Raw genomic sequence first — 12,629 nt, forward strand, 5'->3', positions numbered from 1 at the left:
TCCAGACTGCAAGTAGTTGTTTCATGAAATTAAAGCCCCCGATATGGATGACGAAGTCTCTCCAAGAGCTTGCTCCAATAAGCCTTTAAATGAAATTACCACCTTTTCTAAAGTCTATTGGAGCAGAAGAGTCTTAATGTGCTTTCTTATTACATTACAAAGCTCTAGCTGCTTTGCCATTCATTAGCATACCTGGAGAGAAACTGTAGAGGCAGCTGCAAGTTGTTTTTCAAAGTCTGAAGCTGACGAACATCACAGCAAGTGCTAACATTGCCAAAGAATAAACCAGGACAGAGTTCCTTAAATAAAAACAGTATTGAGATCAGGGGAAAGGAAGGAAAAGCATGTTTAAGACTTCAGAACTCATTATAGTTATGGGTTCTGCCTCAGCATATTTCAGAAGACTAGCTGTTGCTGTGGGAGAGGCATAGAAAAAAAACCAGTCTAGCCAACGAGATTCTTTAGAGAATAGGGAAAGAATAACTTTTTATTCAAGGCATCACTTCCTTTTTTTAAAGCTCCTTCAGATGATCTTTAGTCACTAGGGTCTATATATAGAATGATAACGGTATCTGAGAGTCTATGAGTAAGGAGACAACACATGTTTATCCAAGTTGAAGGTATTCCTGCAGCTTATCCTCTAGTATGCCTTCTGGATAGTATCAGATTTTGAAGTCTCAGAAGGCAAGCCACTAACCACAAAATCATTGATTACCTGGAAGAGCTATTTCATGTTCAGTTTATAGAAGAGACAAATGCATTTAATACAAGTATAACTGATAGTAACATACAAGAACTGTACACTAAGCCTTCAGAAACAGTACAAAACGGTAATTAGCTCACCTACATATTTAAGTCACTCCCACCACCAGCCAAACCACTGTTTAACTCAATAGCTATTTCACACTTTAAAGCTTTAACTATCATCTGCCAGAAGACAAGTCTGGCAATATCATCCTATACTGTGCATCAAATACACAAATTGTATTTTGACCATGGTTTTGTTCACTTTGACAGCCAAAGCCCAGGTAAGGAAATATGGTCTCACACTAGGCACAGCTAAGGAGACTGAACTTTGTCCAAGTTTGCTCCATGTGAATGAGTACAGTTACTACCTTCCTATTTAAGGAAGAAATCAGAAATGATCAGATGATGGAAAACATAGTTTAGTCTTGTCCTTTAGAGGTCAGGATGGCGTAACTGCAGAATGTGTCATAGTTTGGAAGAGTCCTAAAAAAACCCCAGTCTGACTGAAGAGTGCTCAAATCAGTGAGGAAAACATGCAGGAAAGTGAACCAATCCTTTAATTAAGGTTATGTTTGTGAAAGCCTGTAATCACAGGTTTTGGAGACTTCTGTCTCTGAACAGAAACTGACATATATTACCTTCACACAGTTGGGGTTATGAGCTCTACCTGAGAAATCAGAGATAATCTGTTCACTTTCTCATCAAGTTAGGATGAGAAAGCTAAAGGTCATAGTGTAGGTCCAACAGAACCCAATACAGAACTCTAAAGTGTAGGAGAATTATTTTTAGCAGCAGACCTCCAAAAGAAGCTCACCTGCATTAAGTCATAGCCATCCTCTGGTAGTGCTATTGGTGGTCCATCATAAGCACAGTTGTATCTCTTGTCTCCAGAAGCAACTCCACATTCCCCATACCAGACACACAATTGCGGAAGTACCTAATCAACACAAGACAACTGATTAACTGCAAGGAATAGTTGCCAAATTCCTCAGCTCTTGTAGAGTTTAGGTGCTACCATTCCAAAAGTCATTTACAATCCAGATTAGGTAACTTCCTGCTAATTTAAACACCAGCATGTACTACATAAAACACGAATTAACAAAAGCATGTGTTTTTGACACGGTGCATATTACCACTGATGTCCAGCTCAGCTCCCCACCCTTCCTTGCCCAGTCTCAAAATGGGAAGTGCACTGTCTATAGTTAAGACCAAGTATAAGAGTTACTCAAGAAAAACCTAAATCAGTACTTGAATAGCACCTCCAAATAGAAAAAGGTGATGTAGAAAATTTGTTCATGCAAGACAATGCATATGATTAGTGGGTTAAACTGTCACTTCAGAACACGAGTCAGTGTACATGGAGAGAAGAATATTGATTATACGCAGTATTTCAGTTCCTCCTGCCAACTTTTAATCCTTCTTGCAAACTCAGTCACTTACAGTGACAGACTGAGGAGGCAGCAGCATAAAGGATTCTGAAACAGAACTTCACAGCTCTGCATTCACCATAGAAAGCCATATATTGTCACAATCTCAAAGGATGCTCTCCATCACCACTTTCAAGCCTAAGCATGCAACATTTAAATGGGCTTACAGTGCTAAGTAAAAAGAAAAAAGCTTCAAGCCTCATTTTAAAGATGTTTCAACTTAAGGGACTATTGAAAAAATTCAGAAACGGGTTCTTTATCATGTGCATAAAATAAAGGGAATTGAAAAAGGACAATGGCACCTTATGAGCCTCATTTTCGTTTGGTTGTGCTGACACCGAGACATCTGAAATGCTAAACCAAAATACTTATTCTGAAAATTAAAACATTTAATGCAATAACAAGTTATTTACAGCAAAAAAAGCTTTAAGACAGCTCCAAGGTTTTCCCTATGCACCTGGGCTGCAAGTGGAAAGCAGACTGCACAAACATTTACTACACTTGTGCCAGCTCTGATCAGAAGTTTGCATGGTACAGTTTGAGAGATAACCAACCTGTTTGTATCTCCTGAACAACCTTGACCTAGCATTTGTAGAAACGCCATGTGCTTACGCTGCAAGGACAGACTGCTGCGCTTTGTGCTTGTCCATGAAGAATATTGTTTACTGACCAGAGAGGTCCCTGAAACGCTGTGTTCATAATACCCAGGAGCTACCCAGAATTACGCCTCTACAACATGTGTTGTGCTGAACAACGCTGACAGTTCTTTAAAAAAAAAACAATTACTGATGTACTTTTTGATCAGGACAATAACCATCACCAATTTATCTGACCCCATTAGAAATGTTTTCCCTTAACTTAACCTAGGTAACATGGACCAATTCAAAGTTACTCACTATAATCCAGATCCAGAAGTGAGTTTAAGTACCACTCATCAAGATCACTATTTCATTTGTCTACTCCAGCATTTCTTCTAGCTAAACTTGTAACCAGCTGCTAAGGATCACCGTATTCTTACACACAAGTTAGAAAGCACCCCTTAAGACTTCACTTGTAAACACTGAATGTTTAACACCAGCATAAGCCAAAAGTTAAATTCCCATAACTTGGAGACTATTTACAGAAACTACATTGTAAATTTGTCCATGCATCAAATTAATCTAAGTCAACACTTCTTTGCTGCAAATTCAGAATACCCTATCTTCACCTCTGCTTCCTCACACCTGTATACTCCAATTTCAATAGCAAACAATCTACTAGTGTGGAAAGAAGATGGTTTAGTGTTTGTATGTACCAATGTCAGAAGTGAATTAATCATCTCTTCAAGAGGAAGCAGAGATTCACTGCTACTCTTGCAAAAGGGCAAAGAATTGGACACTCACAAATCTATGGGACCTGATGGGATCCATCCAAGAGTACTGAGGGAACTGGCAGAGGTCCTTGCCAAGCCACTCATCTATCAGCGTTCCTGGTCAACAGGGGAGGTCCCAGAGGACTGGAGGCTTGCCAATGTGACTCCCATTTATAAGAAGGGTCGGAGGGAGGATCCGGGGAACTACAGGCCTGTCAGCCTGACCTCGGTCCCAGGAAAGATTATGGAACGGTTTGTTTTGAAAGCACTCACATGGCAACTCCAGGATAAGAGGGGGATCAGGCCCAGTCAGCATGGGTTTACGAAAGGCAGGTCCTGCTTGACCAACCTGATCTCCTTCTATGACCAGGTGACCCGCCTAGTGGATGAGGGAAAGGCTGTCGATGTTATTTTCCTTGACTTCAGCAAGGCCTTTGACACTGTCTCTCATGGCATACTCCTTGAGAAGCTGGCGTCTCGTGGCCTGGATAAGTGCACTATTCACTGGGTGAAAAACTGGATGGATGGCCGAGCCCAGAGGGTAGTGGCGAATGGGGTGAAATCCAGTTGGCGGCAGGTCACAAGTGGTGTTCCCCAGGGCTCGGTGTTGGGCCCTGTTCTGTTTAATATCTTTATTGATGATTTGGATGAGGGGATTGAGTGCACCCTCAGCAAGTTTGCAGATGACACCAAGTTGGGAGGCAGGGTTGATCTGCTTGAGGGTAGGGAGGCTCTACAGAGAGATCTGGACAGGCTGGATTGATGGGCTGAGGCCAATCGTATGAAGTTTAGTAAGGTCCTGCACTTGGGTCACGGCAACCCCATGCAGTGCTACAGGCTTGGGGAAGAGGGGCTGGAAAGCCGCCCAGCAGAGAAAGACCTGGGCATGCTGGTTGATAGCCGGCTGAATATGAGCCAGCAGTGTGCCCAGGTGGCCAAGAAGGCCAACGGCATCCTGGCCTGTATCAGGAACAGTGTGGCCAGCAGGAACAGGGAGGTGGTTGTTCCCCTGTACTCGGCACTGGTGAGGCCGCACCTCGAGTACTGTGTTCAGTTTTGGGCCCCTCACTACAGGAAAGACATTGAGGTGCTGGAGCATGTCCAGAGAAGGGCAACCAAGTTGGTGAGGGGCCTTGAGCACAAGTCTTATGAGGAGCGGCTGAGGGAGCTGGGGTTGTTCAGTCTAGAAAAGAGGTGGCTGAGGGGAGACCTTATCGCTCTCTACAACTACCTGAAAGGGGGTTGTAGTGAGGTGGGTGTTGGTCTCTTCTGTCAGGTGTCTGGAGATAGGACAAGAGGAAATGGCCTCAAGTTGAGGCAAGGGAGGTTTAGGTTAGATATTAGGAAAAATTTCTTTACTGAGAGGGTTGTCAAACATTGGAATGGGCTGCCCAGGGAAGTGGTTGAGTCACCATCCCTGGAGGTATTCAAAAAGCAAGTGGACAGGGTACTCCAGGGCATGGTTTAGGGGGCATGGTTAATGGTTGGACTCGATCTTGAAGGTCTTTTCCAACCAAAATGATTCTATGATTCTATAATTTTGAGCTGCTTACGACTGCCCACGAGAACAGAATTAGGCATTTCTTCAGTATCAGGCTGGCTTCCATGTTTAGTCTAGAACAGTTTGTAATCATACTTTCTATGAACACTTTCTAAAAAACACTTTCTTTGCTTCATTAAGTCTTGTTATCTAACACTTCTTAATATTGAAAGCCCCCAAAATTATCAACCTACTCTTTTCAGAAAGAATTGAGTGGAAAGTGTGGTAGTTACAAAAAACTTACCAGGGCATTTCTTACCTAGAAAAACTTAAAGTAAATTTCAGCTATCACATCAGGCCAACTGAGAGTTCTATTGTTTTTAAAATGTTATCTGTATTTCAATGTAACATTTCCTTGGTTATAACTACACAGATACAAGGTAAAATACAAGCTGTATTATGTCTATAAATTTACCTAGAAGGCTCTTTGCCATCTTTTTCAGGACAGAACATAAAGCAACTTACTTGCACGCAACACTTGGTCATGCACCAAAAAGTATTCAGCTAAACACACAAGAACATAAAGCAAGATGACATGTTTCAGCCTAGTGTTAGTTTACACTTGTAATTTGAAAAAAGAATTTAGAACCATATTACTGAAGTTCCACATCGATAAAACCTACAATGGAAAAATCAACATGTTTATCACTCAAACTTTCAGCCTGTTTAGAAAAGCTGAACAGATCAGTTACTTTTAACTACTGGAAGAGCACTTAGACCTAGAACTGCAAGTTTGAATACTCTATTTTAGTATTAACACCAAGAACATGATTTCAGAGTCAATCTAAGATTAGATATTTATGCTATGACCTAGCAAGATCTCACTAATAAAAGTCTGAATTTGTTCCCTGAACTGGTAAACTTTGGTGATCTTTGATTTATAGTGGTTGAACCAAGTCAATTAAGGCTAAAAAACACCAAATCATTCGAAGTCAGAAGCCTAAAGTCACCAACATAGCTCTCACACATTAATAAGTCAATAGCATGCTCATTACTGAGTCAGCCACAAAATATGGGAGAGGGCTGGTCTCCTAGGGTTCAGACAGTATTTGGGGATACTACAAGTAACTAAGTAACTACTCCATTACCACTGATAAGATACAGCTGGAAGTTCTTCCCCCAAAAACGCTCTAGTAAAAACTAGATTAAGTTACAGAATGAGACAAGTACTTTGCTCTTTCCATTCTTTCAGAGGAACATTCCTATAGTGGTAGGAAGAGATCAGGATGAGTAAGCATGGTTGTAAATAAGTCACAGTTAAAGAAAGCTACTGCTGGCAGAGTCAGACTTTCAAGTCACTGAAGATGCAGGTGAACAATCATCTTGAGTGAAAGCCCTCCTAGCCCCAAAATTAACAGATAAATGCTGTTGTGAATCCAACTGTCTTCTAAACAAGGCAAGATACTCCATAAGACTAACCCAGGATTGGGTTTTGGCTTTTTTTTTTTTTTTTTAAAAAGGTCACATTACTAAGTGCTCCATATTTTAAAATGGGACTTTCCCAAGTACTTTACAAAGCAATAGCAACCTAACCCTAGATTAAGGCTATACCCTCCTGCCCCCAGCACAGCTTAGAAACTATCTGGCAGTACACTAACACTAGCTTTCAGTACATCCCCAGAGTTCAGAAAAGTGTATTCCTACTTCTGGTAGACTTACTCTGTTTGAAGAGAAATTTCACCTCGGGTCAGAGCTCCAGAAGCCCTAAGAAATAACTTGCACATGAGCAAGTATGGGCATTTCATGACTATTAACGTTCTACAAAGGTTCTACTACAGCTTTCTGGTTCCCAGGCATTATCATTTGTTTGTAATAAAACTAGCATTCCAACAGATCATAAACACATTTTACTTCAGTCCAAGTTTCTTCAACTTCATGTTGAAACAAATCAATATCTTCAATGCTTCCAGCAACATTAGCCTTCACCAACAATGAATATGTAGCTGTTAAGCAGACAAAGAACAATGATGATGTTGTACACAGAAACAGCAACTACTTGTAGTCTTGCAAATACCAGATGACAAGTGAACATTGTTTGGCTATCCAAATTAAGATTACTAATGTATGGAAAAGGCACCAGCATCAGATACAGCTGTTTCCCCTTCCTTCATCTAGGATGGCACATCTAGGATCTTGCAGGGCAAGAAGAAAGATTACAGGAAATCACATACTCTTCCCCTCCCCACTCTCTTAATATCTAATCCACACCACACTTAATAGTTGATATTGCCCACTAGGTTGAGAAATTGAGTTCTAGGGAAACACAATACCACATTACCCTTAATAAGTGGCAAGACTGGTTTATGGAAACAGGTGACCAGGTCAAATTTGCAGATCTGCCCCAGAAGTTACACATTACCTCACAGCCCTCCCTGTGAGGGGAGATCCACAGACTAAAGGCAACTTTACAGGTTTCATTCTTACTTTTACTATGTCTCTTTCAGAAACTTGTTCAGAGGCAGCCAATTCAGAGTCAAGCTTTGTCTGCCAAGCTCCTCTTGTTCCTTTGCTCATAGGTAGGGGACTGTTCCCTTTCAAACAGAAAAATCATTAGCTACCCCTAGTCAGGCAAAGCAAGCCCCAATTCTGGAATTATCCAAGCACACTTCACCTGTCACAGGACAGTCAAGGTCAAGTAGGAAGAGAAAGTTGCAATAATGGTAATAGTTCAATATCTGTGGGAGCAAGCTGGTGTTAGCCGTCAATGATTTATTGGGAAAATACACACTTATTGCATGCATGATCAGAAAGCACAGGGCCCCTAACTAGCAGCTATCTGCCACTAAGGCCATCTGCACCAAAATACCTCTGATGCCCTGCAGGGGAATAGTAATAATACTGCGCAACACTTAGATTTTGTCTACTGCCTAGCAAACTGCTACTCAGATCTACCAGTCATTCTAAGAAGGCTTCCTCACTTTCCATCCAGAAAGACTATGAACAAGTCACTCTTGATTTTCCAGGCTGTAACTTCAGTGGTTTCTGTCTTGTTCTGAAGCTACATTGCCAGCCCTGCCAAGCAAGCTGCTCCACATAGACATTTTAGAACTTCATGCCCAAGGTCAGGTAACACTGGACTGCAGGCCACTTGGCAAGTTTGAGACAGAGCAGCACCTGCCATTAACATCTTCCCATAGAATTCAGAAACTCAAATACATCCTACAGCTTGGGATCCCAGTTGCTGATAGGAAACCTGTGTCCAATCTTGCTTAGTCACTAATTTGACAGCTTGTGTCTTAGTATAAATAACAAGGATCAGCTAAAACAGCTGCCATTAAGCACACAAGATGCCATCCACTACATTAGGATTTTCATAAGAGAACAAGAACCATTTCAAGACTTCATCCTCCTGTAAGTCCACATTCAGAAACAGGGCTAAAGGATCCAAGACTTTCAATGTAGTTCTTAGATGGTATTAAAGGGTAGTTAACTATCAACTAATAATGGGTTAGCTGGCACAAGTCTGGTACCATGCACTGTTCAGAGCGAAAGATACATCCTATACAGGCTGAACACTTCATTGTGAAAGCATACGTAATGGAAGGATTGCAAACTGAAATGCCACTTTAGCCCACTGACTTCTTTAAAAAGAAGTAGCATGACATATGGCACTTTGGTTTATACACACCACAACTGAAAGCATGAAAACATCCCACTACCAGTACACTTGAGGGAGAGAACAGGTTCACCTTCACAATGCTTCTCTTCTGCAAGCATCTAACACTATATAGGGTCAGTCTAACTGAAGGACCAGCTTCTCTTTGAAAGATATCAAGGTCCACTTGGTGACTTGTTAGGCTGTAAGTAAGAGTTAATGGCAAAAAAATTCAAGTTTTACCTTCTTACATTACAAAACTGAAACATGCTTGGATAAAGTAATTTTGCAGTGTTTACTTCTCATGGACCACAAAGCCACATCCTCTACAAGGATCCCTTAAATCTTAGGGGAACTTGTTTCAAGCTCCTCTAGCTCAATATCCTTCTCTCACCTAAAGGAAAGCATCTTGTCATTTCCTTACCAGCCTAGGACACACCTCATTGCTACAAGGTGGCATCTCCCTCCAAAAACATTACATAAAGGAGTGTTGGTAAAGTGTGAAATCCATTATCTACACACCTAGAGATCATGACTCATTAGTAAACAACCAGCTTTGCCAGTGGTAATAGAAGAATGAATTCCTAGTTTTCTGTTCAAGCTCTTTAAGAAGTTGTTTGAAGAGGATATAAGAACAGGAGAACCTCAGCACATACACACACAAGGTGACAAACTTGTGAGTTTAAAAACGGTTAAGCATAAAACTTGACCTAGAAATTATGTTTCTAAGTTGATTAGAGGGGGGGGGGTGGAAAAAACACAACAAAAAACCAACCCCAAAACCACCAAGGCTCACAAGACACTCCTTGCTTCTCCCGAGGAATGTGGAGTATCTCACTTCCATCCTGGACTACAGCATAAACAAAACACAACTGAGAGGAGTGACAGTTTTACAGTATTTTTCCTAAAATATCAAGAAGTCCAACTTATTCTAGTCCTTAACTTTAAGAAAGCACAGAGCCTTAATATTTGCACATCAATAAAATGCAGGTCTTGCTACACACGGACTATTACTTCCAGGAAGCTGTCACCTAGCATAAGAAACACGCTGAGCAAACCGAACCAGACGCTGAGGACATATGCAAGCCTCTGCGCGAACATGTGACCGACCGCACGGCTACTCGCATGCATCGGGCATTGCATAACCAGGGCACACACCACGGGAACGCGGCATCCCGGGCAGCTGCCGCTGTACCCCACAGCCGGGCTGCAGGAGCGGGCACAAGCTGAAGTTTGCTAAGCCCGAGCATGCCCGCCTTCGCGCCGCAGGTGCTCCCAGGCGGGCCTGCCGTGTCACCGGACTGTCCCGCACTCCTGCCTCACCCCGGCCCCCGCCTCCGTCCCGCCCGGCACCGAGTCGAGGGGTGAGGGAAAAGGGAGGGAGAGCCCCACCGGGAACAAGGAGGGGACACGCCGGTACCACGCTTCAGCTCCGCGCCGCTCCGAGCCCAGCGGCCTAACTCACAGCTGGCGGCCGGCGGGACAACCGCCTCCCTCAGCCAGCTCCCCCGCCCGGGAGACCCCCGGCTTCAGGCAGCGCGGGGAGTCACCGCGGCTCCCCCCAGCCCTGAAGCAGCAGCCGGGGGGACGCCGCTCCCCACGGCGGGCACCCGTCGCTGCCTCTCCTCCCGACGGTGCCAGGAGGCCCGGCCTCCCCCACCGGACCCTCCCCGGGAGGAACTCACCACCACGGGCGACAGAAGCAGAAGAAAGAAGAGGACGAGCAGGCCGAGGCCGCCCCGCCCGGGGCTGCCTTGCGGGCTCCCCATGGCGGCGCGGGCAGGAGCGCGGGGGGGGGGGGGCGGCAAGGCTCTCGGCCGCAGCACGGAGAGGCGGCGAAGAGAAGGCGGGAGGAGGAGGCGGGGAGGGAGGGAGGAAGGCGGGCAGGCAGCCGCAGCCGCGCCCGCGCAGGTCCGGAAGGGCCGCTCTCCTCAGGCCGGGCGGTGCCGTCGGCCCCTTCGAGGAGCGGCGCGGGGGGGCCGCGCCCGCGCGCCGCCGCCAACCGCCGCCGCCGGCCCGCCCCTGGGCACCGCCTCCCGCCGCTGGCGGGGCGGGGCCGCGCCTCACGCCACGGGCGGGCCGCGCCTCAGGGGCGGCGGCGGGGCTGCCCTGCGCTGTCCTGTCCTGTCCTGTCCTGTCCTGTCCTGTCCTGTCCTGTCCTGTCCTGCGGGCGGGCAGCGGGAGACTCGGCCCGGTGTCAGAGCGAAGCTGCTGTGCTTCTGCGGAACGGAAAATCCCGCCTAGGCTGCTGCATGGGCAGCCGGTCAGCGGCTTTGTATGGGCGCGGAAGCGTTAACCACGCAGTTTATAAATATGAAAGTCTCCTTAAAAACCCAGGCTTTGACAAAAGCATTTTAATTTCGCTTCAAAGTTACTACCTCGTGATTTCCAAGCGTCGGTCACGCGATCCCGTGTGCAGCTGCGATGAATGTAACTGCCAAGCAAGGCAGGGCAGGCTGCCGGGTAGAAAAACGCTTTCCCGGGGCTTTCGCTGCTGGTGAATTTGGCTGGCAGGGCTGTGTTTGCTGCTCCCGACGGGCTGACATCAGGTGGCCTGACCGGTGTTGCAATCAGCAGTTTTGGGAGTGCTGATTGCGCTCTGCCGCTGTTTGGGATCTGTTTGTTTGGGATCGGTCTGGGGGCCTGCTGGGAGGAGGCACACTGAGGGCAGGGTGCCACGCGTTCCCGCGTAGCATCTCTCCCTGATTTCCCCGCCACTTTATTGCCTTCCCGGCCAGGTAGCGCACGTTGCGCTGCGGGAATAAAATATGTACTTTAGCTGATACTGCCATCTGCTGACAAAAATGCAGACCAGTCTTGGTGTCATAGCTTCACGGGCTATCGTGTTGGCCGGGGACCTCTGGAGGGTCACGTAGTCCAACTTTCTGTTGAAAGCAGAATCCAGTCAGATGAGGTGGCTTGGGGAATTATCTGGTTGTGTTTTGAATAGCTTCAGAGATGGAGATCTCACAGCCTTTTTGGACAAACTGTTCCACTCTTTGGCCACACTTGCAGTAAAATGGTTTTTTTTCCTGTATCTGAAGAGATTTTCCCATGTTCCAGCTTAAGTCTGTTGCCTCTCGTGCTGTCATTACGCCTGCCTGAGAAGGGTGTGGTGCCCCCTTCTCCACATCCTCCCATTTGGTAGCCATGGATAGCAGCAAGATGTCCCCAGAGCCAGCTTTGTGCTTAGGGCTGAGCAAACACGGCTCATGTGCTCCAGCAGCCCCAGCTGTCGTGGTGGTGGTAAACTGGACTTGCTCCACTATGTCAGTGTCTTTTTTTTATTCTGGGGACCCCAAACCTGGACACAGTACTCCAGATGTGGTCTTACGAGTCCCAGAGAGAGAGGAATAACCCCAATCCTTGACCTACTGGCTACCCCATTGCTGACACAGCCCGCTGACTCATGTTCAGAGTCTTGCCCAGCCCAACCACCCCGTTCTTTTCTGCCAAACAGCTTTCCATCTAGTCACTGCCCAGCTTGTACTTTTCCATGGGATTATTCCATCCCAGGTGCAGGACTTGGTATTTGGCAAGTGCTAAACAAAGCTAGAGTAGCTAAAGTTATATTGTGTTTTATTTTTGATGTCATAAATAAAAAATTTATTCAGCACTATGCTGTGTGATCATAAAAGCAGGGAACCGAGTTGCCACCATTTTCTAGGCACTCCACACAAGCAGAGGATGCAGTGGGCATAGCTTGCATAGCTACAAGTTAAAAAAATGCAAGAACCTTGTTTCAGTGCTTGTGAAAAAGGTGAAGGATAGCAAAACTGACTAAACAGAAATGGCATTTCCTTCTGGATGAATTACATAGAGAAGAAATGATTTAAGAATCATAGGTGAGAGACAACCAATTTATAATGGTGCAAAACAAGCAAAAGGGAATACATTGCAGTGACAACTTCCACCATGAATTAAGTCCATAACATCACACTTGTCTACCACCTACAGTATAAACAGAGA

The 12,629-nt window shown here is 45.3% G+C and overlaps 1 protein-coding gene across 1 annotated transcript in view; it reads right to left on the reverse strand.

Moving 5' to 3' along the window:
• The window catches only part of NPC1 (NPC intracellular cholesterol transporter 1), a 29,398-nt gene extending 18,887 nt beyond the window's left edge, over positions 1 to 10,511 (reverse strand). The window contains exons 1-3 of the mRNA XM_052786854.1: positions 10,346 to 10,511; positions 1,562 to 1,684; positions 193 to 299 (exon numbers count right to left, since the gene is read on the reverse strand). Coding sequence (XP_052642814.1) covers positions 193 to 299; positions 1,562 to 1,684; positions 10,346 to 10,429 — 314 coding nt within the window. The 5' untranslated portion in view covers positions 10,430 to 10,511. The remainder of the gene's footprint in view (positions 1 to 192; positions 300 to 1,561; positions 1,685 to 10,345) is intronic.
• Positions 10,512 to 12,629: the final 2,118 nt, after the last annotated feature.

This window comes from Harpia harpyja, chromosome 5 (assembly GCF_026419915.1).
Source record: "Harpia harpyja isolate bHarHar1 chromosome 5, bHarHar1 primary haplotype, whole genome shotgun sequence".
NCBI lineage: Eukaryota > Metazoa > Chordata > Aves > Accipitriformes > Accipitridae > Harpia > Harpia harpyja.